A 23,147-nucleotide genomic window follows, 5' to 3' on the forward strand; every position below is an offset into this window, starting at 1 on the left:
AATCCGTCAAGTAAACGCATCTCGCGCTTGCCAGCAAAGGGTAGGGACTTCGCTGCTCGCTAAGCTCGGTGAAGACTGGTTTGCTGTTTTACTATTTTTGGTCATAATCTATTAGGGCAAACGGTGGCCAGTAGAGAAAGAATGCGAGCCACAAAGCACTTTCAAGTTTCAACTAAAGCTCCAATCTACGTACAGGCGCTTCATGCTAACTAGGCACAATCAACCCGCCAAAGACGGATATTGCTGATTATAATCAGTAATATCGATTTACATCTTATCGGCCAGCCCATGGACTAAACACTGTTGTAACGGAAAACCATCAGCTTAGTTGACCGTAACCCTTGCTCCTAACCCTAGAGCCACATAACCCTAGGAGCTAACCCTCGCAACTTGATTGTTGACATTGCCCTCACCATTTCGGTCGTGGTTTCGCAGAGACCGGCTTCGTCTCAGACAGAGTCACCGATTCGCAATCAGGTAAGAATTAAGAAAGGTGCTCAGGTGTTGGAGTTTGGAAAGCATTGTTGACGTAATGGCGGGTAGACAGACGCCGGACCGCATGGAGCGTCTGTTGGGAATACACATAGGCTCCAAGGCCACTTTGTTCGCCCCCTACGTTGATGATCCCGCCAAGAAGGATGTTTGGCTCCATATCGGAAATGTTTCGACCGTGGACAAGTCCCAGATCGAGGACTATGCCGATGTGATCGAGAGATACGCGGACGACTTGATGGCCAGACTGTTACAGAGGGATGTAACTCTCTATGCGGCTGATGCGCCATCAGATATTCTCGTGGACAGAAGAGCCAACCAACTCCTGACACTCCTCGATGGTATGAAACAGGTCAATGCAACTGCAGCTGCTCAATATTAATTGAGTTTATATAGCTCACATAACTGCGTTTGGCTGTTCAGTTGAGAATCATCCATTTGTCAATGCGAACCTCATCAACGCCGCATTTGGGCGGGATGCGTACAGCACTCTCGTCTATAAGATCAACCTCGCACAAGTTGTATTCCACTTAGCTAATTGTGTTACTAAAGGTTCGCCCCCGTACGATATATTTGGCGCTATTTTTTATTTTTTTCCCTCCGCTTTTGGATGTCCGCGCAGCGAATTCACTGAATCGATTGAGGTGCAACTTGCAATTCAGATCTTCGTATGGATATGTACAGAACACGAAGCGCACTTGACGTCGAGACCTAAGGACTTGAAATTATCTGTACCAGAGCAGCAGATGATTTTACCGCAGAACGCTGCGCGGGTGGAAAGGTTACAAGAAATTCTACTCAGAGATGACAACTGGATCAAAACTTGTCAGTCTCTTCGTGAGGAATTCCCGTACTTGGTCTTTATCAAAGAGTTTACCGTTTGGGTTAGCGAGCGCTATTGCGAGCTAAAAGGTGATTTATTGTGAGTGTTGATGATTTCTCGCCTGTATTGGGATTTCAAGTCTGATGAAGATCCTTAGGGAGCAGTCGCCGCAAGCAATGCTGGCGGTTCGCTACAATAATGGCTTGGCTACCGAAGTGGATTTCGGAAAGGATGCTCTCCCTTCCTCGCCACCGTTACAGAAAGACGATGACTCTTTACCCGGCGCACTCGATACTCCTCCCAAAGCGAACGCTGGTACAGTTACGCAGGCTGCTTTGACTGAGGAGCCGGTAAGCGTCCTAAGACGAACGCAGCGCAGGAGGTTCATTGACCCGCAGCCTAATCGTCTGAAGGTCGCATTCGATTCCCAGGAGACCACTGGCGAGACACCCAACGGCCACAGTAACGACGAACGGCGGGCAGAAGATGCTGAAGCACAATCAGTTGAAGAGGCGAGTGAATATGTAAGTTCAGTGAAACGGCATCGCAAACTTCGAGCGAAACCGTTAATTGCAGATGACGGTTTTGCGACGGGGCAAGCGCCTGTGCCAACTCCTGAACCCTTGCCTGTTGCCGAGCATGACTCTTCTGAAGACGAAGATATCGAGTTCGACACAGATTTGCCAGATTCCCCTTTAGTGAAGAGGATGAGGACCAATGGCAAGACTAAGAGTGGGCTTATTCAAAGGCGACGCAGACGATGGACGCCTGACATGGAGAGCATTTTGATTCGTTTGATGGAACTACATGCTACGAAGTGGTCCGCGATGATTACTGTACGATTCGATTAGTTCCGCTTTGAAACGCTAGAGCTGACTTTCAAAGGATATCGAGCGGGCCGATAAGGATCTCAAGGCGACTGGGCACGATCATACCGGCTTTGCTGTACTAATAGGCCATTCTCATATGAACCTAAAGGACAAAGCACGAAATATGAAGCAGCATTATATCAGGTAAAATATTTGGATTCTATGTTTAGTTCTCAAGGCGTACTAATAGTAACTACTGCTTAGGACTATGACCCGGATGCCGGTTGTATTTAAAGCTGTTAACGTGTCTAGAGGCTTTTTGCAAGAAAGTAATGTGAGTCTTTGCGCCCTTCACTCTTCTGAGCGCGCATTAATATGGCATATTCTAACCAGTCCATGACAGCCGAGTGCGCATTACACAGACGAAGAAGAGTAAGGACGATCAGTGGGAGAAAATGTAGGTAAATTAGTTGAGATTAATGTGAACATATTGAGCCATATATATTATATTACATAAGTTATCCTAAATCCAACTCCATTCCTGTCAAAACGCCTCATATCATTGTGTCATCAAAAGGAATCAAATCTGATGCTCCTATATCTAGATGATCATGTCGCATTCAACTCCCTCATTTCCCTCGTCCTCGCTTTCTGAAGGATCATACGTCTCTATGTCGCGACCTTCGATTCTGTCGAACGAAATAGTATCCGTGTCCAGATATTCCCAAGTAGGCGACTCTGATAAACTCCTTCGCGGCTCGAAGCTCAAGATATTTGGGCTGGTTGATCGCTTGCGGATGTTGTGGAATGTCGGACACTTGTAGTCCATCTTGATGAGAATCTCAGCAGAACAAACTCCCGATTCGTGGTAGTAAACGAACTTTGGCACTCCGTTATAGCTCTCATAAGATCGAGAAAATCCATGTTCTTCACTGTCCATGATCGTAGAACCAGCCTCCATGGTTACCACAATTGGAAGTTGATCATCGTCATCGCGAGTCTCGAATAATTTTGTCAACACGTCCGCCGAGATAGTCGACGGGTAAATCTGGCTAGTCAAACTTCGCGTGTGATCATTGTGATAAAGCGACTTGAGAATGTCGTCAGTCAACCCAGAGCTAAATGTGAAGTCTCGCAGCATCGGTAGCGCCTCTAAGATGGCAGAAACTTCGCAGCCAGCGAGTCCGTGAATGTTCAGTTCAAGTCTCTTGAGCCCACGAAGGTGCTTAAGAGCACCGGAGAGTCTGATCTTGGCGCCTTCGGTCCATCGAACGAGAGAATCGGTGATAGAGAAGTCCTCGAGGTCGTCACAACTGGCAAGAGCTCGGAAAAATAGATCATAGTGGAATAGCGGAATTTCTTCGCTGCGCGTCGTTTCCAACTTCAATGTCTTCAACTCATTGAATGGACGGGTCAAGAACTCGTGGCACAAGTACATGACGTCATGGCCCTTAAGCGAAAGTGTGGAAATTGTCGGGCAATACATCAACCAGTTGGCGAACAGGTCGCGTGAAGTCTTCGACATGGGAGCTGAGCTCGTTGTAATAATCTCGAGCTCCTCAAGAAAAGGCGTAAATCCAACGGCAGCAAAGTCGCTAAAAATGCGCTTGGAGGTACCGTGGAGGCGAAGCGACTCAATGCTGTTGCAGTGAGCGCTGATTCCTTCAACGAGATTCTTGAGCGCAGCAGACTGAGAAATTCCGGTGATCATGATATGCGTTAATGAGTCCGGGCGCAGCGACTTCAAAAAATTGGCGATGTGTGCGTTCTCATAAGGGAGTGACCTTGGGGAAGCCTGTTAGATTCCGCGGAACACCCGATATGAAATAGCCCAACATAACACAGATATCACTTACTGCGAGCACCGAATTCGGATCTCTCTCAAATTCTGGCAGTTGACTTTAGCGGCGGCTCCAGAGAAGCTGCCTAGACCAATGGTAGCGCCTTGTATGTCGAGAGTAGTAAGCTTATGCAAGTACTGAAGACATGTGATCATTGACGTCTGACTATCCACGATGTCGGCTCCGACTTTGAGCTCCTCAGCGTTCGGGCAACATGCGGTGAATGGAACAGCGGCATCTGAGTCGACGTAAGACAAGCAGGCATTTCTGAATGCGAAGAAGGAGGACTCACCCAATAGATATGACTTCAGAGAAGTCGGTCGTCCAACAACAAGTTTGTTGCTGTATCTGCGCTCAACATCGGCAAAGGTATCATCCAGATTTGTCAAGTCCAGAGTCCGGATAGTGCGCGTGCATTCAAGTGGGAAGTGAGGCATAGCGAAGGCTGAAGAACGTCACGAGAAACTGATGGCGCGGAACCAAGTAATGTTAGAACTCATATATCTGAGATATGGCGAAGTATTGGAAGCGTACCTTAAGTTTGAGTCTCGGACAATATTGCTATAGTCTTAGTAGTATCGGAAGCGACTTGATAGAAGATATAGTAGTGGAATCCAACGAGACGGAGGGTCATGTCCGATGGGAATCGTCAAGACTTATAAGATAGCGCCTTCTCCTAGGTCCCTTCTTGGCTTATACTAAGGCTCGCAACCACCGGAGCACGAAGTTTGTTCCCGCGGCGCACAAACAAGCAAGAATTACCGAGAAAGGACCACGCCGCAGTCATGCGGAACCAAGTTTGAGGGTACACAATTTGGGTTTGAGTACAATGCGGCACCGCACGTGGCAGACCATAAAACGAGCCAGGTACAGTCAAAACTGTGGCAAATCGAGGTTCTTCGTTCGTTTTTGTGCTTCTTCCGTGCGGAGAAGACGCACGGCCGCACCGGCTCACGCCGATGCGGAATCCCAATCTGGTGACCTGCGGAACTGCTCTGTGGTGGGCTAGATTGAAAGATGTGTCTATGGAGTGGTAGCATAGTCAAAGCCCATCGGTTTGGTTGCTTCAAATTCTGGATTGATCAACCGTCAGTGTATTTCAGCGCATAGAACTGCATTTCGCAAATTTTTACAATTAAGACACCAAAACTGTCCGCTTGCTTAGATAATTAACAATTGAACCAAATCGCGTATTGAAAAAATGGTTAATAACACGTCGAAATAATTATGTAGTTATCCAGCTGATCATCCTTGGTATCGCTACTGCCGCTCGAGCATGGAGAAGTACGCACTTTCCTCGTTCGATGGCAAACTGCCCCGCAGCTCACCTGACCTGACCTGGACTGGACTGGATGGGGCGCGGTCAGTTCGTGACTTCAGCAGTGGCTTTGTTGCAAAAGTTGGTATCGACAGGCGCAGATCCGCTATGGAAAAATGGTATGGATCGGCCGTGGACATCTTCCCAGATCTGACCATCAGCAGCGCTCGTTGAATCCATGAGTTCAAGCTGTTGTCACTGAATCAATCAGAATCGGAGTAGTGTAGCGAAATCGTAGCGCCACGAGGCAGGACAGCAACTTTGCGAATACGGCGCGTCCAAGCTGTCTCGTATTCGTCTGCAATGACCGGTCGTGCCAGCTGTCGCTCATCTCGAGTACACGCCACAATTTCCACATCGCGATGGAAAAAGCAAATACATGACGGTCGAAGCTTTTTCGAGGGTGTTGGCGTGGTGCTAAGACTAGCAGGTGCAAGACAGAGGTGGGCGCGCGTCGGGCGCAAGCAGTACACGTCGTTGTCCTAACAAACTTTAAATCGCTCTGGCGGGGAAATTGCTACTTTTGTGATTGGTGATCCATACGTGATCAAGGGTCAGGGCAAACGACCAGCATGCCGTCTGGTATGCTGTCTTCACGCATATCATTCTCAGGCTTACGCAAGCCCCGGGAAGCAGAGCTCCTTCAGCGGCAAACACGCTTTCGACTCTTGTATTCCTAGTTTCCTCACGGTGTTGTTGTTCGCAGCGCTTGTTTGTCGAGTCGCACACAGTTGATTTCTGTTTAACCGTTTGACTGGCCGCTCTGCGTTTACTGATTGTTTCTCTTGTTAACGGGCCGCGTCTGTTAGAAGACTAATCATTCAATATTTGTGGAGGCTGAGTTTGCAGCGTCGCATCGAAAATCTGTGCAGAAGACTACTCTACCAATCATTTGTTCTTGGGTTTGCATCAAAGGTATAATACTTCTTATTTTTTGTATGCTCAATCATACTTTCGTTCGGGCGTCGCTACAATGCCGGATCATGCTATGACTGTCGACTAGGGGCGATCATCGATTTGTGCATATTCTAAGACAACGGTTGTATTAATATATCATCCACTGATTTATAGGTTTAACTACACTGCTTGATCATCCCTGATATAGAGACGATCGTAACGTCTGTATATTACGAACTTAAGGCTCCAGTTGTCAGACCGCGCGTGAGACCAAAGTTGCACTTACACAACTATCAATTCACGCGACGCCAGTGTATATTGCTTCAGCTGTGATTCGCACGTGGAGCTGTGAACTTGTGCGTGCTTGCTTTTCTATCAGGATCGTGGGTGCTGCTGTCCGCATGAATTTGTGACACAAATACTGACCGGCCTGTCTCTGGCAGATCGAATATACCATAAAGCATCTTTCTGCGCGACATTATCGCAAGATTGGAAGCTAAATCATCTATGCACAATGGCAGACGACTATAATTACGATATCGATATCTACGACGACGAGAACTTACTGGACGACACCCCCATGTCCAGTTCCAAGCCGACTACGCAGGTTGGCAATTCTGGCGCTGATCACGATGACCTCGATGTGAATATCCCAGAAGGTTTGTTCGTCTGAAATTTTGCCCATCGCCAGTGCCGCACCAGGTGAGGGTACCGACTAATTGTTGATACAGATGAATCAAAGTCAAATCAGCCATCAGGAGGACGCTGGATGGTGCTTGTTCAGCACGAGCAGCCTGACGATCGGCCAGTTGACGGAAATGCCTCACCGGCACTGTCAATCTCTGAGCTTGACTGGTGGACTACAGAGGAAGATGTGCGAGGGTGGGCGGCCAGAGCAGGCGCGGAACTTGAGCTGAAAGAGCTGACATTCAACGAGCACAAGGCTAACGGCAAATCCCGCGGGTGAGCGTGCTTTTGCTTTTTCTGGAGTTGCTTTTTGCGCGGTGGAGTATGAGCAGTGGTTAACATGGACTCTAGCGCCGTGTTTCTGGAGTTTATCAGTCCGCAAGCAGCGACGGCGGTGAAACACTTTGTTGAGAGCACCACGAAGTTTCCAGCTCTGTACCACAACCCCAATAATAATCCGTACCGCATGGTCCCCAAGGACCCAGCGCCGCGGAATCGAATGAATGACATGAACGGCGGCATGATGGATCGCGGCGGCATGGGCATGCGTGGCGGCATGAATCAGCGCGGCGGTCGCGGCGGATATGTGCCGCGAGGAAATTATGGCGGCCGCGGTGGCGGCAACATGAATATGCCCGGTGGCATACCTTTCAACCCGGGCATGCCTATGGGCTTCAATGGTATGCCGATGAATATGTTTGGCTTTCAAGGACAAGGCCGCGGCGGCATGGGGATGCATGGGCGCGGTGGCATGGGAGGAGGCGGAATGGGCGGCGGAATGGGCGGCGGAATGGGCCCCGGCATGGGCCCGGGCATGGGTCCCGGTATTGGCCCGGGCATGGGCGGCGGACGTGGTCGGGGCGGCATGGAAGGCGGATTCAACCCGATGATGGGCTTCGGTGGATTCCGTGAGTTTTCCAGATTTGCTCTTGTCTTCCACGGGAAACGCTAACTTTTTTTCAGCTCAGCAAGGATTCCCCCAACCCCATTTCAATCCGGCTTTTTTCAAAGGCCAGGACGGCCAAGGCGGCCCCGGGGGACCCGGGGGATGGCAAGGCAATGATGGCAACCCGCACGGCAACAAGCGGCAGCGTGGGCCAGACTAAGGCCACGGAGTGGTCACAAAATGGACTGATGACAAATGTCAATGGACAAGCAATGCAGAATTATGCGAGGAAAAGAAATGAATACATGGCCTTTGGTGCGCTCTTTGCTTTTTGCTCGTCGAAACAGGAGGTGGTGGCGTAGAAGCTCGTTGCCGTGCACGCGGACGCAGAGGCGGCGTGGTGAGCAAGCATGGCCGATTAGTTTGTACAGTTTAGAGACGGCATAGTTTTCTGATCGGCGTCGGAGACATGGCAGTTTCCGCTGCTTCCTGCGGAGGACGACCGGGCATGAGAAAACTTACGATGGGAGCCACAGCGGCAGATCGCCGAGAGATGCCACCGGACGCGTGCCCGCTTAATCCAGGTCTCCTGGAAGAAAGGAATCGGACAGTTCTAGCTGTAAGGGTCTTGAATATTATTATGATTTCCACTCGTCGCATAGAATCAAGATCCGGCGGCAGATGAAGGTCGTGAGAAAATAGCAAAACCTGGCCGATCCATCCGACTGCAGTTCTCACCAGGTAGGGTCATTCTTGACCGACAGGCCTAGCACAGTTCCTATTGGCTGTTCCCCAACTACAGGCTGGATATTATGGGATGTCGCGGCACGCCGGCTGTCGGGGGATCCATATTTTTTCGCGTCAATCTGCAGGACGACGACAGCGCGCGCCCGGCCGAATTCGCCAGAATCCCGTGGCGCAAGCGTATATTGAAGACACATCGAGTTTCGCTCGCACTAAATTGAGTGAGGTATGCGAATGATATATGCGAATCTAGAGTAATCATATTGTGTGCTGGCTAGGATGTGGTGATGAATAGAGTCTCTCCCTTGTTGTGTAGGCTCGTCTTGGACGGCAGACGGAAAGTGCGTCTGAAGCTCAGCGTTGGGAGTTAGGACAGATCTTATACAGTATTTATCATAACCTGCAGTGGCGCGGCAAGTGCCGATAACACGCGACACTTCCTCGCGACTGCAGACCATCCAGCCTTTGCTAGGCAAGAGGCGCGTGATTGCTATTGTGGAATCGAAATTCCTTGACTGTACAGAGTGAGTTTGGTGTTTATTTTGTGGAACGTGATCGCAGGGGTATGCAGGCCGTGCTCGATCTTTGTCGTCGGCGGGGTTGCGCACGTTTGCAGTTGCGCGTTTGTGGTTACCTCTAGACTGCGCAGGGTGTTCTGAGGTCATCATCGGCTATGGCTCGCCTTGGAACATATCACATAGCGCATACCACTGAATGTTCGTCTGGACGCCTGTGCGGGCATGGAAGCCAGGCACAATGGGTTGGGGCCTTTCGTCGAAGAAGCAGCCGCACCTTGACAGCAAGAAATGACCATAACCGAAATTCTGCGAGACAGAATGCTGAGCTCGACGAGAGACGACGATGACGACAACAGTCTCAATAGAGAAAAATACAGCGCGTTTGATGTTGGAAACACTGAAAGTGGTCTTCCAGGCGAGACAGCCAAGCACAGCCAGCCACATTTGCGAACCAGATGTGCTTTTGGACGGAAAAGGTTGTGAGTTGCCGGCAGCTCATCGTCGTGGAGTTTTTCCGTGTTGCGGCGTCTACCGAAATTGGTCTGGAATCATGTGTTCGACGTGTGTGTTTGGCGGGAGCAAACCCCCGAAAGACTCAGGGAGTCATGCTGCCACAACATGCTGGAAATGGGGCTTCGAACATTTCAGCGCAGCGTGTTCGGGATCCTTCTCAATTTGCTCTGGCGGGCATATACGTTTTGTCTCGGCATGCTCGCGATGCGGCCGCGGGGAGCGTGACCGAAAAATACACAGGGGCTCTCTGTCGGTGACTACAGTAGAACCAATCTCTCAACGACGGTATGTGACAAACGTCGCAAGGGTTGCCGTGTTTTGCGAGACGGCCCGCAGTGAGTGGCGATAGAGGGGCTCCATGCCCAGAGTGGTTGGACAGCCAAGGCTGTCCGCGGACACCGGCCTTCACCTGTTTTGTAACGTAAGGAACGTGGAAAATTTGGTGTTTGACTACAGGATCTGCAGGATGATTGAATTGTTGCAGGTATTGCGTGTCGAATGGACACACAGTAATTTGACTGGGTAAGCGAGCAGGAACGACGGTACGCGCCGGCGGTCCAGCAGTGCGGGAGACAGCCAAGGTGGGCAAAGAAGCAGGGGAGAGGGGTTCCAAGTGAACTGCCGAACCACCGAAGGGTGGGGCGACAAGCTGCTTCTAGAAAATGGCGGAACTCCATGTGTAGGCGACTCCAAACCGGCGGGTTCGTTTCAGGATCGCAATGGACAAGCGAAGATGAGAGTCGTCATAATTTTAACCTAGCTGCTATCGCTAGATGAAGTGGTCAAGCGATGATGAGGGTGGCCGAGACGGATGTAAGAAAATCCGAGAAGGGCAGGCGTGTCTCAGATGAACACGCCAGCGGAACGGCCGTAGCATCGCGGGTCCACGGGGGCGAGGCTACGCACAGTAAAGGTATTGCCAACGCACAGCGAGCAGGCAAGCTTTGCTCCGCGGCTTCCCCCTTCGCTACTGCGGCCTGTATTGGCCGGGAATCTTTGAATTGATATGATCGCAGTGCGCCAAAGGAGCGGCGAAGAGCAGGCCCTGAGAGCGATGACGACGAGCAAGCGCCAGGGCGACCCGCGGTTGCGTGTGGCGCGCGACGTTGGGTATCATATACCCCGGCAGACAACGGCGACGTGTGTCCGTGGCTTAATGGCGGGATACCACGCGCACAAGTACGTTAAGTTCGCCGTCCCCCCTTTTTGGCTCTCTCCTGTTCGGTCTCTGTTGTTGGCGGTTGTAGTGCGCGTGTCTACATCAGCGCTAGCGTGTTCCCCGCTGGCTAACAGTGTTCCATGCTGCACCGGGGCGCCGCACCCTCCCCTTCACTCCAACCCATTGGCGGACTCATGATCTGTAGACCGTGACGGCCTTGCGCAGTGTGCAGCCCACACCGAATCAGGACCTGGGAGCCCGCTGCAGCCCGCTGCAAAATGAGCGGCTGGGTGGCAGTGCTGAATCTGAGCGTGGTCCGTTGAGCTCGCGTGGCAACCGCGTGTGCAGCGGCTGCTGACCACGCGAGCGCACTAGGCCCGACATGGCTACGGCAGCCACAACCCGGACAGCACGTGGCACGGCGCACCGCCAGGCAAGGTTCGCGCATGGCAAGCTAAGGTTCCGTGCTAGTCCGGATCTGATCGCCCCGCTCCCGGAACACCGGCGTAACGTGTCTCTCTGGGGCCCGGCGCCCTGGATGAACCTGCGGGACCAGGCCCGAACAGGCAGAGGCGCGCGCTTCACTTCGCTGCTGCGCGTACAGCCCTAGTTGCATATATCTTCCGCGTTCTCCGCTGCGCTTATCACCACCGCCTCTACACCTCGCGCCGTCACTCCTTTCTTGCTCCTTGGCTTTGTTCGTCCTATTGTTCTACCTTCGATGATGTCCAGCACGCGCCGCCGCTCCTCTGCCATCGACTTCCTCTGGTCGAACACCTTCCTCTCCCTCGGCCAGGACGTTGAGCACCGCAACCTGGCAGACTACCCCGGTGCCGTGTCCATTCCGCCCGACATCTTCGCTGAGCGCCGTCTCTCGGAGCTGTTTTTGACCAACTTCCGTCCTTCCTTCTCAGATGTCCCGGGCGTGAGCGGACTCAACCCTGCACACCCTGCAGCTGGCGCCAGCGCAATGATGCCTGACTACCATGCCATGGGAATAGAGCAGCAGTACGATCAGACTGCCGGCGTGGCAATTGGCATGCTGCCCGATTACTTCTATGCGGAGACGCTTATGCCCCCCGACGCTGTCCCAGCTGATATCCACGAGTCCACAGACGCGCATAGCAGCCTCTACTCTAGCCCTGCCGAGTTCAACCGCCAGCAACGTCACAAATGGGCCACGTATTCGCTCGACGAGCCACGGCAGCAGCCAGAACCAGTACCAGTCACATACACAATAGACACGACGCAGCACTACCGCGAAGAACCGGGCAGCGACCGGTCTCAGTACACTCACATGCCTGCACCTACCGATCCGCGCTCAGTTCCGCCACATGGAGCACTGCTGGAGGGCTGCAATTCGTATGAGGACTCGGACTACCATGGCAGCGAGTCATCTCGCGATCATTCGGTCTCCGATGGCGAATCAGATAGAGGCGTGAATGCTGATGACGACGACCTCGACGACGACGATCTGGAAGACGATGACGACGATGACGAAGATCTCGACGACGACAACGACGACGATCCGACCTACAATCCGGACTCAAGACGGCAAGCAGTGGTGGCGATTCCCCGGAAAATGAGCGTCAAACAGAACATTATTGATAGCTTTGGCATGTTTAGCGTAGGCGAGCCAATGTCCAGCTCATACAGCGAGCCTGTGAGCTATTATGACAATGGATACAGCGTGGCGGCTTCAGACATGAATTACATCGGATGCAACGCGCAATCAGCACCGGAAATGCAGTACACCCACTTGATGTCGAATTCAAACGCAGCGCCGAGTCGGTTGCGAGAGCTGCCAAAGGGCAACCAGGAGCTGCCGAGGAACAGCGAGCATACCAAGGATATCATGACGATGTTAAACGCAAAAATGACTCGCACGAAGAAAGGCTTGTTCCGATGCTCGCACTGCACAAATAAATTTGCCACAATGGATCTGTTCAAGTAAGTTGTCACTGTGCGATTGCAGCTGGAAATTATGCCGCTAACTCTCACGAAGTCAACATATCAATATGGAGAATCTTGATCGCCCCTTCAAGTGCACCGAAGCGACATGTCCGTGGTCTCTGGTTGGCTTTCCCAACCGCAACGAGTGCTCGCGCCATATCAAGCACCAGCACGATCCCGCCAAGTACTCCTGCTCGTACAGCTGGTGCTGTAACAAAGCCTTCCCGCGCAAGGACTCCCGCAACCGGCACGAAAAGCTTGTACACGAGAAGCCCGGCTCGCGGTTGAACAAGAAGCTCGAGAAGCAACGAATCGAGCAAGAGCTGCGCCAGCGGAAACGAGAGGAGCGACGGGCACGTGCAGCAAGCAAGCGCGGATCCTCGCGACGAGGGCAACGCGAGCTGAAAACGGCTACGGTGGCGACGGTGTTGTGATCTTCTCTTTTTCATTTATATCGTCTCCTGAACACTTCAAAGGAATATTCTGGCCGCTTATAGAAGACTGGGTGGACCGCATTGGGAGTCTAGGAGTTAACACTGAACATGAGCGTCTGCTATGCGTTTGTTTGTATACCAAAACCTTTACATATTGTATCATTAGCTCTCGTATATAGAATATTGGAACGCACTCGCATATCAATGCTGGGGGAAGAAATCGCCGGTCAAGAATGATGTCGAGCGGAGTCGCGCTGTTGGAGAGCGCCAGGGTTGGTAGAGTTTCGGCTATCGGAACTATAACTGCGAAAGAAAGCCGAGATCATGAGCGAAGATGCTGTCTGCAGCTTGCCAAATCAAGCCAGTCAACAAGGCTTTCCTGTACTTGTATCGTCCGGAATTTAGACAAAACTTCAATTTTCAAATCTCGCCTAGCGGCGAAATTGCCGGCGATACTGCCCAAGCCTAGTCCGAGTGAAGCCCTAACCTGCAGCAGGTGGAAATTATCGTGAGCTTGGGACTCCAGAACAACGGCTCGTACCAGCTCATTGACACTCATACACGACTGTACAATGGCATCCGTGTTTCCTTGCAAAGACTGCGTGTCTGGCACGATTCACACGGGCAAGCCTTTGGGTGAGGAAGTGGAATTGTGCGGTCTGAAGGTCTATGTTGCACCCAAGCCGGCCGAGCCCAAGGGCGTGATCGTGGTGTTTTCCGATATCTTTGGATGGACGTTGCCAAATACCAGATTGCTCGCGGATGCATATGCGAAAAACTCAGAGTTCATTGTCTATGTGCCTGACTATTTCCCATGTAAGTATGTTTTGCAACTGGCCGGTTGAAGCGGGAGCTAAAGCTTGAGTAGTTCAACCAATTCCGCTGTCGTATCTCGACGCCTATGCACCTCTTTCTCCGGAGTCCGCTCCGTCTTTCTTTGATTCGTTCATGCAGAAGGCAGCTTCAATGCCAAGTGTGCTCTCGTTTTTGGTCAAGGCGCGCGGAGGCGTGACAACGCCGCTGATTGCGAAGTTCCTCGAGGCGCTCAAAGCGACCTCGCCCGAACTGCCGATTTTCACGGTTGGCTTCTGTTTCGGTGGCAGATTTTCTCTGATTGCCGGTACTAAGAAAGTCGCGCCCGGAACCGTGACTGCGGTGGCCGCGCTGCATCCCAGTCTGATGAGCATACCGAGTGACATCGAGAACACGATCGTGCCCGTTAGCATTGGCGTCGGCACGAAGGACGATCTGGCGCCGCTATCTATGATCGAGAAGATGAAGAGCATATACGGCAAGCAGCAGGTCAGCTTGGAGGTTAAGATCTATGAGAACATGATCCATGGGTTTGCTGTTCGAGGCGACACGAGCGTGGAGGAGGTCGCGAATGCGATGGCGGACGCGAAGACGCAGGTGCTGGAATGGTTTTCCAAGCACCTCTAGGGGCGGATGTATGACTATGTGCGATTTAATGATAAGATACTTGAAAGCCAGTCCGTCGCGTGAAGCACGAGACGAGAGCGCCGCATGAAGCGCGATGCGACACAGAACCCTTACCTGCGCGTACTCCTGGCGTACATCGTATTCATCGCTCGGCCAAAAGTTTGACCGACGGTTCCACTCGTATTTCCATACGATGGCATCGGTCTCTGCTGTAACCGCTTCCTCTCTGTAACATCACTCTGTCTTCGCAAGCTATGTTTGGAGTGCCGGAGGATATAAGTCCCCTCGCAAGGGCCGTGGGTGACGGCGGTCATCGTTCTTGGCGACTACACCATCCAACAGCTCGATCCAATGTCTTCGCTTCCATGCAAGGCGTGCATTACGGGCTTCTTCCACGACGGAAAGCCATTGGGTTCCGAGCAGTCTATCTGTGGCTATGATACCTATGTCTCCCCGATTCCGGAGCGGCCGAAGGGCGTGATCTTGTTCTTGACCGACATTTTTGGATGGGAACTCGTCAACTCGCGCTTGCTTGCGGACACCTACGCGAAGGAGGGCAATTTCATCGTGTACACGCCCAATGTGTTTCCATTCCAGCCTGTCCCGTTGGACTACATGCACAGCATTCATGCGACTACGGAGGATATGGTGCCCGGATTTGTGAGCTTATGGTATGCGTACTCGCTGATCCGGCATGCGTCTAAAGAGGTCTAACTCAAAGTAGGTACCAGCGGATGGCGGTGCTGCCTCGCATTGCCGCGTTTCTGTACCTGACACGGCCTGCAGTTATGCAGCCCAAGATATTCCAACTGGCTCGAGACCTCAAGGAGAAGCACCCCGACTTGCCATTGTTTGCTGTTGGTTTCTGCTGGGGCGGAAAGTATTCACTCCCGCTCGGAACCGCGAAGATGACACCGGGAATTATGACAGCCGTCGCCGCGGAGCATCCGAGTATGCTGACAATTCCGGATGACGTCGCGGCTGTTGTGCCTATGAGCGTGGGATTCGGCGAAAAAGACACGTACATTAGCGAGCGTACGATAGACGGTATTCGCAAGGCTTTGGGCGAGTCTGGCATGGATCACGAGATCATCAGCTACACTGGCATGGAACACGGGTTTGCTGTGCGTGGCGACGTGAGAAAGCCAGATGTGAAGGAAGGAATGACCCAGGCAAAGGATCAGGTTCTCAACTGGTTTGTCAAGTATACGTCGAAGTAGAGCTTGCGTATGTGTGTGATGGTGTACGCAATACAGACTACGCGGCATCTGAATCTTCTAGTGCATCTCTTTTCATGAAGTGACTCGTTACTAGAGATCTATCGGAAAATTAGGACCTCGTGATGCACGGGGTCGCAAGACCTGCCCACCGCAGCTTGTAGTGAAGGGCGCGTGGATCAGGGGGCTGGGTTGTGTGGCTGGCACCAAGCCCTAGCCCTGGAGTGGCGAGGCTGCAGCCCCTGAGCAGCGCCCGTTCGGGCACAGTGGCTGCGCCGCACGGGAAATGGACCCTTCACATGCCGCTTTTGCTCCTCCGCGCCGTCCGCCACCTGCAAGCCCCTCCGTCGAATCCGTCTAATGCCCGAAAACGGCGGCCCGCGATGCAGCGTCAGATGCCATTTGCATGGAACTTTGTTTGCCGATCGGCGGGGTGTGCAGGGCGTGTTCATAAGGGCGGCACCCCTCCCACTCGCGCTCGCCTGCCTGCCATCTGCCACGCTGCTACCGGTGATCGCTTCCCCGCAAGTCTCCAGCATCGGTTTTACACTCCATACGCTGTATAAATGGTCAGTTTGTTATCGACTGGTCGCCTAGCGACGACTGTGGTTGCCGGTTTGCTTCTGGCAGCTGCCTCTGCCACTGCGGATACTTCAACCTCGGCGTATCCGATAGTGCTCGTCGGTGGCGGAGATGCGAGCGCGGAGGCAACGACAGTCACATACACTACATATGAAGATTTGCCGTTTACACGAACTATTTCAACTTGGTCGGAAGAAGGTATGCTTGCCTTGCCGTTATTATTGGATGCCCGATAGCTAACTGTTGAACAGTATATACAACTTGCATGCCCACCACATACTGGGCCACACAGACCGAGACTGCGACTACTACTATTCTGGTCACTGATGCAGATACAAGCACAGTGACTGTTGGATACACAACCGATGTGCTCATCTACAGCACCGCGACGATCACGCGGTACGCGACCGTAGATGCCACTGTGACTGCCACCAAGAAGGTGGTCGAGACGAAGAAGATGACGGTGACTGCGACCGCAACCGAGACTGCGACCACGACAATTACAGCTGCACCGTATCCGTCATCGTCGACGACGGACGACTCGACGACGTACTTTACAGTGACTGAATACACAACCGTTGTCCCGTCGGGAGTCACCATCGTAACTGTGACGGCCGAGCCGACGACTTTATCCACAGCGGCGGCGAAGTCGTCATCGGCATCTTCGTCGGATAAAGGTGCAATCACGGTCACGGTTACTCCTGATGTGACGACAGTTACTGTCTATGCTACGCCGACAAGCACTATGATTGTCGATGTGACCTCGGTGCTCACCGAATATCGCACACATTATGAGACAACCTACAAGACATCGGTGTTGACGAAGAGCTCGACAGTTGTGTATTCAGTTACGGAGCATGATACAGTTACTGAGACCGCGACGACTACTGTTACTACCGCATCGGCAAAGGTGTCTTCGCCTTCACGCACGACCGAGAGCTCTACTATAGAGGCAAGCACCAGCGCTACGCCGACTGAGAGCGTAAAGACGACAAGCGCTGAAACAACAACTGCTACTTTCGATTCCGACTCTCACACTTCTTCCTCTTCGGAGGAGTACTCGTTATCAGCGACTCCAGAGAGCACAAGCGCTGCCATGATTTCATCGGAGACCTTGTCGGTGGCGACTTCAAGCGCGGCGGTCTCGTCCTCCGCAGTCGCAGAATCTTCAACTTTGACGATTCCTCTATATACCTACTACATGAACTCATCTGTTGTGACAACCAGCAGCTCGTGGTCATCGCGCAGCACGGCGACTCCGCGCTACACAAACACCACAAGTGCGACATTCATCACGACAAGCGTCGCGAGTGACAATACTACAACAACAGTTTTGGCCGAGCAGACAACTCTTGCCGCTGTGACATCAACAGCTCCGGTTGTCGCGTCGACTGGTGACGCTCTCACATACAGCAGCATGTCTGGAAATTACACTGTTAAGTACCAACGGGTTCGACGGTAGTGAGCTGCATTCTAAACTTTAGGACTTTGTGATGTTATGGGATTGTAAATGGTATATTTTATGGACTTCTTTTTGATTTGTGAGACATAGAGATGTTTTCTGTACATTAGTTAGGTTTTGATTAACTAAGGCGTCGAATTATTCGAAAGAACTAGGGAGATCTCCAAGGGGAGGGTAAGGGCTGATGCTGCGTGGACGGAATCAAGACAAAATCGCGATCTGGCTTGGCTTCCAACAAATCAGCCAAAGCGGTACAACGCCTCCGAGACTCTGCCATTCATGATCTGGACCTGACGTGTTTACGGTGTATTTCAATCTTCCGTCAAGTCCCCAGAGATCGAGCCGCGCAGCAGCCATGCCGGACCCTGAGAAGGTGGGATTGTATCTCTACTCGGTGCCGCCGTCGTATGACGAGGCCGAGGACGACGCGGCCGCGTCGTCGTCGTCGTCGTCCACCGCGTCCTCAGCGCGCAACGCACCGCCTTCGATAGCCGCAGAGCGTCAACATTTTTTGCCACGGGGATTGGTGCGTCACCAACCGCAGAGAATCGGGGCTCGCGGTCGGCCTCCTACCAGCCATGCCACTCCCGTTGGTGACGAACACGGCGATGACGACGACGACGACGACGACGATGTCGACGCCGTCGGAACGGACTTCTCCACGCCACGTTCGTCAACAGATTCCGAGGCGTTAAGACGGGAAATCATACAGTTTGAGATTATTGAGCCACCACCGCAGACAGTCACTCTCCGTCCTTCACTTCCGTCGCGCATCGTCACTGCGTTCCAGAAGAGGGTGTATGGAATAACCCCAAAATTCACATTGTTCAAACGACTCTCGCCGCACTTTACATTCTTGTCTGCGTTTATGTACACGGTTTCAGCGCGATACCATGCAATCGTAGACGGTATCACAGGATCCTTTAACCGGCGGCTCGAGGCAATGGGCAATCCGGTTCTCATAAAGCGCCTAGTCATTGTGTTTATGCTTGCAGTCGGTTTATGGTCAATGATCGAGTCGGGCATTATCCCCTTTGGCGACGGTGCTGCAGGCGCGAGGCCATCATGGGGGGACCGTCACTACGAGTTCGAAGCGCTTCGGGCATTTTTTTTTAAATTCGTGAGTGCGCAGGAAATCAAAACGACTTTAACAGAAATGACGAAACTTCCACACGTTGCAGGCACGAATGGCGATCTCGCCATGGCGCAGTACGTGCAACAAAAATTGAAAGATTTTCGAGGGTTGGACTCGGTGACCATGAACGAGTATGAGGTGTTTTTGACATTTGCAAACGAAAGCCAGCAACGTCTCGCATTACTTGAAAATACCACTGGCGCGAAGCGAGAGGATAACTGGCAGGTGGTCTACGAAGCGAATTTGACTGAGACCGAGGCGGTAGAGGGCAAAGGATCGCTGGAGCCGTTCCCCTTTCACGCTTTATCGGCAAATGGCAATGCTACTGGCCATATTATTTACGCAAACTACGGCACAAAGTTAGATTTCGAAACGTTAAAAAATCTGCAAATCGAGATTAATGGCGCGATTGTGTTTTGCAGGTATGGTGCGGTACATGAGTCATTAAAAATCATGGCTGCCGAGTTACACGGCGCTGCAGGCGTCGTTGTGTTCCGGGATAAAGACCGAGATGGGCAGTTATCATTTCCGGAAGGACGTGCGATACCCGAACATGCAGTTGAGCGAGGCAGCGCTGCTCTGCGTAATTGGGCTCCCGGTGATCCATTGAGCGAAGGTTGGTCGTCGACACCGTGGACACAGAAGGGGATGCGAGAAAATTCGACGTCACTTGTGCATATTCCGAGTATGCCGGTGTCGTGGGATGTCGCAAAGCACTTTATCGCCGCGATGAAGGGTCATGGACACAAAGTTGGCAATTCATGGAAGGGACATTTCAGCGACGTTGACGAGTGGTGGACAGGAAATGCGACCACGTCGCACGCGCATCTTAAAAACAATCTTGTCGAGAAGGAGCGGCAACCGATCTGGAATGTGGTCGCGAAGATTGAAGGTAGTGAGCAGAGCGAGAAGGCTGTCATTATAGGTGCGCACCGAGATGCGTGGTGTTATGGAGCTTCGGATGCGATTTCCGGAACTGCAGCCATGTTGGAGGTTTCGCGGACATTGGCCTTTATCATCTATGAGTACAGCTGGCGACCATTGCGGTCTATATACTTCATTTCATGGGACGGCTCGGAGGAGAATCTGATGGGCTCGACTGAATGGGTGGAGGAGCATATCGACGATCTCCGGCGCAACGGACTGGCATACATCAATCTTGACCGAGCAATCACTGGAAGTCAGTTTCGTGCTACTGGAAGTCCGTTGCTTGAACGGGTGATGCTTGACATTATGCGAAACATGGACGATCCGTTCCGGAATGCATCGATCCGGGAATTATGGGGCAATGTAGGGCTTCAACCTTCGTATAACCCCAACGACGGGACTCCGTTTCAGAGCTACGCTGGTATTGCGTCGATTGATATCGGATTTGACGATCCATATGAAGGTTATCCAACACGAACGTGTTTCGACAACATGGATTGGATCAAGGAATACGGCGATCCACAGTCGATCAACGTTCGAGATGGTATGGATGTCAAGGTTAACTACGGAACTGACGATCCGAAGTTGATGGCCGATGATGGACAGCCGTATGTGTACCACCGGCTGTTAACACAGCTTGTGGGCGGTATGGCGATCAAGCTCGCCGACGATATGAACGTTCCATTCGACTTTTCTGCGTATGCGCGTGCGATCGTGCAATATATGAACGACGTGGAGAAGTACTCGGAGATCACGACTGGCAAGAAATTGTCGTCATCAAAAATTCTTCAGGCCGTTTCCACACTGATTAAGAGCGCGATCACGCTGGAGAATTGGGTGGGCCAGTGGATGGACCAAATGATGGATCTTGCACACATCGAGACGAATGCGATGAGCGCACATCGGATGAGCTGGAACTCGAGGATGGTGAATTTCGATAAGCATCTATTGAACATGGAGGGACTTCCTGGACGGCCATGGTTCAAACACGGTAAGTTTGAGTTTGGATTGTGTTGACGTAAGAACGCGCGCTGATATAAAGTAGTCCTCCTTTCACCGGAAATGTGGCCTCAGCCCGTCATGCTACCCGAGGAGCGGATCAAATATGACTACCACATGTCGCAGATGCGTTCTGCCGGCTCGTTTGCTGCTGTACGCGACGCACTTGAACGCGGCGACTTTGACGGCGCGCAAACGCAATTGGATGCCATTGCTGAGTTGCTGCTGGAAGCTTCACAAAAGCTTGTGTCCTGAGTGAGGTTATGTTCCAAGGGTATGGATTTGATTTCATTAGGGTCGGCATGGATTCTTACGGGTGTTTCGACGGAGGGACAGCTGGGAGACGGCGTGTGGACGGCGATGGCGCGTGCGGTTCACACACTTGGCATACTGGGTTGATATTTACATCGTGAAAACTAACGCAGTGACACTTGCATTTCAGTCGATTATTTTGTCCTATTTTGTGTTATGTTTACGGAGTTGGATATGGTTTACGTTGACAATGCTTTAGTTTGTTGGTTTGTTCCAAATAGAGTGGTATGAAATTACACTATGTTTCTATACAGTCGTGATGCGATGACGAGTAGATAAAGATTACTCCCCAGAATGCCCAGAAACGCCGAGTTTTGCTTTATGTACAATGAAAGCATTTTTGACAACATAAGTTGGTTCAGTAGTCGTGACGATAACGTATATTCGGATCAGCGCGGCTGCCGCCGCTTGAAGTCCTGGTGCTACTGTTGGAATGCACGATCCTCCGCTCGTCCACGTCGCGGCTCCAGTCAAAAACATAGCGAACCATGCCTAGATCCGATGCGGCGTTGTCGCGGAGGTGGACACGCAGTTGTGGATCGGGATCCTCGTCTTCCTCTTTGTCATCGGCGTCGTCAGTTGATATGTACCCATTGTGGCGGGCAGCGTTGCCGTTGCCATTGCCGTGGACGTCGACACTGTGCTTGCTATTGCCGTTTTTGCTATCTCGACGACCACGGCTTCTGCGTTGCTCCTCGCGGGAGTGGTGGTTGCGGCGGCGATAGTTGTTGAGTTGTGTGGGGTCAGTGGGTGGCGCGGTAGAGGCGCGTTTGTTGATTGCGATGCGGAAATTCATAAATCTCCTGCTGTCTGTATATCGAGAGGCTAATGATGTTTGTGGAAGCCAGTCGATATAAAACTCCAAAATTTCGAGAATTGCGTCTATGTTCATCTGTTAGCAATGCAGAACACGACAGTGGTAGGACATGAAAGATGAAACTTACTGTGGAATTCGGCGCGCGGAACCAAAAATTGATCACTGTCAATGGGGATGGAAGGCTCGTAGAGCGGAGCGTCGGAATCGTCTTCGCTGTTCTCTTGTGGCTTATTACCACCCTCAGACGGTGGCGGTGGTCGCGGGAGTGGCTGCGAGCTGTTATCCTGGTCGGAGAGGCCGATGCCGATGTATATACAAGCGAGAGCAATGGCATGAGAAGTACATGTGAGGTGGACGGTAGATTTGTAAGAGTCTACACTGATAGTCCATGCCACTTCTGCGACGTCAACGGGCACTATCCGTGTTAGTCAGTGGCGTCATATCAAACAGGTGAAAGGGAGCTTACCATCCAAGGCTTTTGCGAACTTGATGAGGTATTTTTGTGGGTGACCCATGCGAAAATCAAATGACATGGTTTCCAGCACATGTCGCTCGAGCGGAATGAGCCTGCGACGCTGCTCCTCGATGTAAGGCGAATCCGCGTCAATGAGCGCGGCCGGCGAGCTCCTCCGCAGGACCTGCTGCGATGCCACGAGGATGTCTTTGAGCTTCTTGAGAGTGTCTTGCATCTTCGCCGCAACAAATAGGCAGGCGAGCGCGGTGTCGTTGACGTTGGAAAAGTCGTAAATGGTGTTGAAGAGGTAAAATCGGTGGAAGAGGATCATTGCGGATCCCATTGTTCGTATAGGACTGTTACGCAAAAATTAGCAATATTTAAATACAAAATATCAACCAATACGTACAATCTCAGGCTATTCGAGACCCCGGAAATCAACTGCAGGGCGGCAAATTTTGCCTGGCTATCGCGTGCGGTGGGGGTCTGGTTCCCAGCTTGACGCTGTAACGAGGCGATCTGCGAATGAGAGAGGAGCGGTCGCGAGAGCTGGATCAACGACGGCATATGTGTGGGTACAACCGAGTAGTCCCCTGCGGAAGGGGGTAAAGATGAAGCCATGAGGGTACTGTATAAGGCGCGGTCGAGGCCGAGAAGCGTGTGGACGAACGAAGTTTTGAAGGACGCGGTGGACGTGCGGCTCGCCGGCGTGGCGTCCTCGCGGAGTT

At 52.1% G+C, this 23,147-nt stretch overlaps 9 protein-coding genes across 9 annotated transcripts; 7 read left to right on the forward strand and 2 right to left on the reverse strand.

Annotated features, from left to right (window-relative positions):
- The first annotated feature begins 386 nt into the window (after positions 1 to 386).
- V1518DRAFT_417610 (uncharacterized protein) lies at positions 387 to 2,624 on the forward strand. Its single transcript, XM_066904354.1, has 7 exons — positions 387 to 477; positions 544 to 833; positions 889 to 1,414; positions 1,473 to 2,151; positions 2,201 to 2,328; positions 2,389 to 2,458; positions 2,528 to 2,624. Exons 2-7 carry the CDS (start codon positions 560 to 562, stop codon positions 2,558 to 2,560), a joined length of 1,710 nt encoding a protein of 569 aa, XP_066758975.1. The 5' UTR covers positions 387 to 477; positions 544 to 559; the 3' UTR covers positions 2,561 to 2,624.
- Positions 2,567 to 4,597, reverse strand: V1518DRAFT_288856 (uncharacterized protein). The gene is made up of 5 exons (XM_066901079.1): positions 4,500 to 4,597; positions 4,258 to 4,430; positions 3,981 to 4,203; positions 3,006 to 3,908; positions 2,567 to 2,953 (listed from the first exon to the last, which is right to left on the reverse strand). The coding sequence occupies exons 2-5, from the start codon at positions 4,400 to 4,402 to the stop codon at positions 2,890 to 2,892; spliced, it is 1,335 nt and encodes a 444-aa protein (XP_066758976.1). The 5' UTR covers positions 4,403 to 4,430; positions 4,500 to 4,597; the 3' UTR covers positions 2,567 to 2,889.
- Positions 4,598 to 6,694: 2,097 nt separating this feature from the next.
- V1518DRAFT_427737 (uncharacterized protein) lies at positions 6,695 to 7,973 on the forward strand (the record flags this gene model as incomplete). Its single annotated transcript, XM_066906055.1, has 4 exons — positions 6,695 to 6,839; positions 6,912 to 7,143; positions 7,219 to 7,775; positions 7,831 to 7,973. The coding sequence occupies 4 exons, from the start codon at positions 6,695 to 6,697 to the stop codon at positions 7,971 to 7,973; spliced, it is 1,077 nt and encodes a 358-aa protein (XP_066758977.1).
- Positions 7,974 to 11,197: 3,224 nt separating this feature from the next.
- On the forward strand, positions 11,198 to 13,286 carry V1518DRAFT_417628 (uncharacterized protein). Its single transcript, XM_066904355.1, has 2 exons — positions 11,198 to 12,637; positions 12,693 to 13,286. The coding sequence occupies exons 1-2, from the start codon at positions 11,409 to 11,411 to the stop codon at positions 13,072 to 13,074; spliced, it is 1,611 nt and encodes a 536-aa protein (XP_066758978.1). The 5' UTR covers positions 11,198 to 11,408; the 3' UTR covers positions 13,075 to 13,286.
- Positions 13,287 to 13,616: 330 nt separating this feature from the next.
- Positions 13,617 to 14,646, forward strand: V1518DRAFT_417631 (dienelactone hydrolase). Its single transcript, XM_066904356.1, has 2 exons — positions 13,617 to 13,890; positions 13,943 to 14,646. Exons 1-2 carry the CDS (start codon positions 13,647 to 13,649, stop codon positions 14,512 to 14,514), a joined length of 816 nt encoding a protein of 271 aa, XP_066758979.1. The 5' UTR covers positions 13,617 to 13,646; the 3' UTR covers positions 14,515 to 14,646.
- On the forward strand, positions 14,647 to 15,887 carry V1518DRAFT_441654 (Alpha/Beta hydrolase protein). The gene is made up of 2 exons (XM_066906429.1): positions 14,647 to 15,185; positions 15,239 to 15,887. The coding sequence occupies exons 1-2, from the start codon at positions 14,866 to 14,868 to the stop codon at positions 15,732 to 15,734; spliced, it is 816 nt and encodes a 271-aa protein (XP_066758980.1). The 5' UTR covers positions 14,647 to 14,865; the 3' UTR covers positions 15,735 to 15,887.
- Positions 15,888 to 16,223: 336 nt separating this feature from the next.
- Positions 16,224 to 17,926, forward strand: V1518DRAFT_417636 (uncharacterized protein). The gene is made up of 2 exons (XM_066904357.1): positions 16,224 to 16,509; positions 16,563 to 17,926. The coding sequence occupies exons 1-2, from the start codon at positions 16,298 to 16,300 to the stop codon at positions 17,773 to 17,775; spliced, it is 1,425 nt and encodes a 474-aa protein (XP_066758981.1). The 5' UTR covers positions 16,224 to 16,297; the 3' UTR covers positions 17,776 to 17,926.
- An 81-nt stretch (positions 17,927 to 18,007) lies between these two features.
- Positions 18,008 to 21,493, forward strand: V1518DRAFT_417638 (uncharacterized protein). Its single transcript, XM_066904358.1, has 2 exons — positions 18,008 to 20,828; positions 20,883 to 21,493. Exons 1-2 carry the CDS (start codon positions 18,131 to 18,133, stop codon positions 21,089 to 21,091), a joined length of 2,907 nt encoding a protein of 968 aa, XP_066758982.1. The 5' UTR covers positions 18,008 to 18,130; the 3' UTR covers positions 21,092 to 21,493.
- V1518DRAFT_417639 (cyclin-like protein) lies at positions 21,343 to 23,107 on the reverse strand. Its single transcript, XM_066904359.1, has 4 exons — positions 22,829 to 23,107; positions 22,432 to 22,775; positions 22,093 to 22,380; positions 21,343 to 22,030 (listed from the first exon to the last, which is right to left on the reverse strand). The coding sequence occupies exons 1-4, from the start codon at positions 23,038 to 23,040 to the stop codon at positions 21,507 to 21,509; spliced, it is 1,368 nt and encodes a 455-aa protein (XP_066758983.1). The 5' UTR covers positions 23,041 to 23,107; the 3' UTR covers positions 21,343 to 21,506.
- Positions 23,108 to 23,147: the final 40 nt, after the last annotated feature.

This window comes from Limtongia smithiae (assembly GCF_038497785.1).
Source record: "Limtongia smithiae strain NRRL Y-17922 unplaced genomic scaffold V1518scaffold_7, whole genome shotgun sequence".
Lineage (NCBI taxonomy): Eukaryota > Fungi > Ascomycota > Lipomycetes > Lipomycetales > Lipomycetaceae > Limtongia > Limtongia smithiae.

What these genes read in the sequence shown, in the direction of transcription:
- V1518DRAFT_441654 (XM_066906429.1), top strand. Translation starts at nt 14,866, where the DNA reads ATGTCTTCGCTTCCATGCAAGGCGTGCATTACGGGCTTCTTCCACGAC. An exon ending in CCCGGATTTGTGAGCTTATG is followed by an intron (nt 15,186 to 15,238) that starts GTATGCGTACTC and finishes AACTCAAAGTAG; the next exon opens with GTACCAGCGGATGGCGGTGC.
- V1518DRAFT_417638 (XM_066904358.1), top strand. Translation starts at nt 18,131, where the DNA reads ATGCCGGACCCTGAGAAGGTGGGATTGTATCTCTACTCGGTGCCGCCG. An exon ending in ACGGCCATGGTTCAAACACG is followed by an intron (nt 20,829 to 20,882) that starts GTAAGTTTGAGT and finishes GATATAAAGTAG; the next exon opens with TCCTCCTTTCACCGGAAATG.
- V1518DRAFT_417631 (XM_066904356.1), top strand. Translation starts at nt 13,647, where the DNA reads ATGGCATCCGTGTTTCCTTGCAAAGACTGCGTGTCTGGCACGATTCAC. An exon ending in TGTGCCTGACTATTTCCCAT is followed by an intron (nt 13,891 to 13,942) that starts GTAAGTATGTTT and finishes AAGCTTGAGTAG; the next exon opens with TTCAACCAATTCCGCTGTCG.
- V1518DRAFT_417610 (XM_066904354.1), top strand. Translation starts at nt 560, where the DNA reads ATGGAGCGTCTGTTGGGAATACACATAGGCTCCAAGGCCACTTTGTTC. An exon ending in GAGCTAAAAGGTGATTTATT is followed by an intron (nt 1,415 to 1,472) that starts GTGAGTGTTGAT and finishes GAAGATCCTTAG; the next exon opens with GGAGCAGTCGCCGCAAGCAA. An exon ending in GCTTTTTGCAAGAAAGTAAT is followed by an intron (nt 2,459 to 2,527) that starts GTGAGTCTTTGC and finishes AGTCCATGACAG; the next exon opens with CCGAGTGCGCATTACACAGA.
- V1518DRAFT_288856 (XM_066901079.1), bottom strand. Translation starts at nt 4,402, where the DNA reads ATGCCTCACTTCCCACTTGAATGCACGCGCACTATCCGGACTCTGGAC. An exon ending in TCTGAAGTCATATCTATTGG is followed by an intron (nt 4,204 to 4,257) that starts GTGAGTCCTCCT and finishes ACGTCGACTCAG; the next exon opens with ATGCCGCTGTTCCATTCACC. An exon ending in AGCTATAACGGAGTGCCAAA is followed by an intron (nt 2,954 to 3,005) that starts GTTCGTTTACTA and finishes ATTCTCATCAAG; the next exon opens with ATGGACTACAAGTGTCCGAC.
- V1518DRAFT_417636 (XM_066904357.1), top strand. Translation starts at nt 16,298, where the DNA reads ATGGTCAGTTTGTTATCGACTGGTCGCCTAGCGACGACTGTGGTTGCC. An exon ending in ATTTCAACTTGGTCGGAAGA is followed by an intron (nt 16,510 to 16,562) that starts AGGTATGCTTGC and finishes TAACTGTTGAAC; the next exon opens with AGTATATACAACTTGCATGC.
- V1518DRAFT_417628 (XM_066904355.1), top strand. Translation starts at nt 11,409, where the DNA reads ATGATGTCCAGCACGCGCCGCCGCTCCTCTGCCATCGACTTCCTCTGG. An exon ending in GCCACAATGGATCTGTTCAA is followed by an intron (nt 12,638 to 12,692) that starts GTAAGTTGTCAC and finishes ACTCTCACGAAG; the next exon opens with TCAACATATCAATATGGAGA.
- V1518DRAFT_417639 (XM_066904359.1), bottom strand. Translation starts at nt 23,040, where the DNA reads ATGGCTTCATCTTTACCCCCTTCCGCAGGGGACTACTCGGTTGTACCC. An exon ending in GTCTCGAATAGCCTGAGATT is followed by an intron (nt 22,776 to 22,828) that starts GTACGTATTGGT and finishes TTTGCGTAACAG; the next exon opens with TCCTATACGAACAATGGGAT. An exon ending in TCCGCGCGCCGAATTCCACA is followed by an intron (nt 22,031 to 22,092) that starts GTAAGTTTCATC and finishes AGATGAACATAG; the next exon opens with ACGCAATTCTCGAAATTTTG.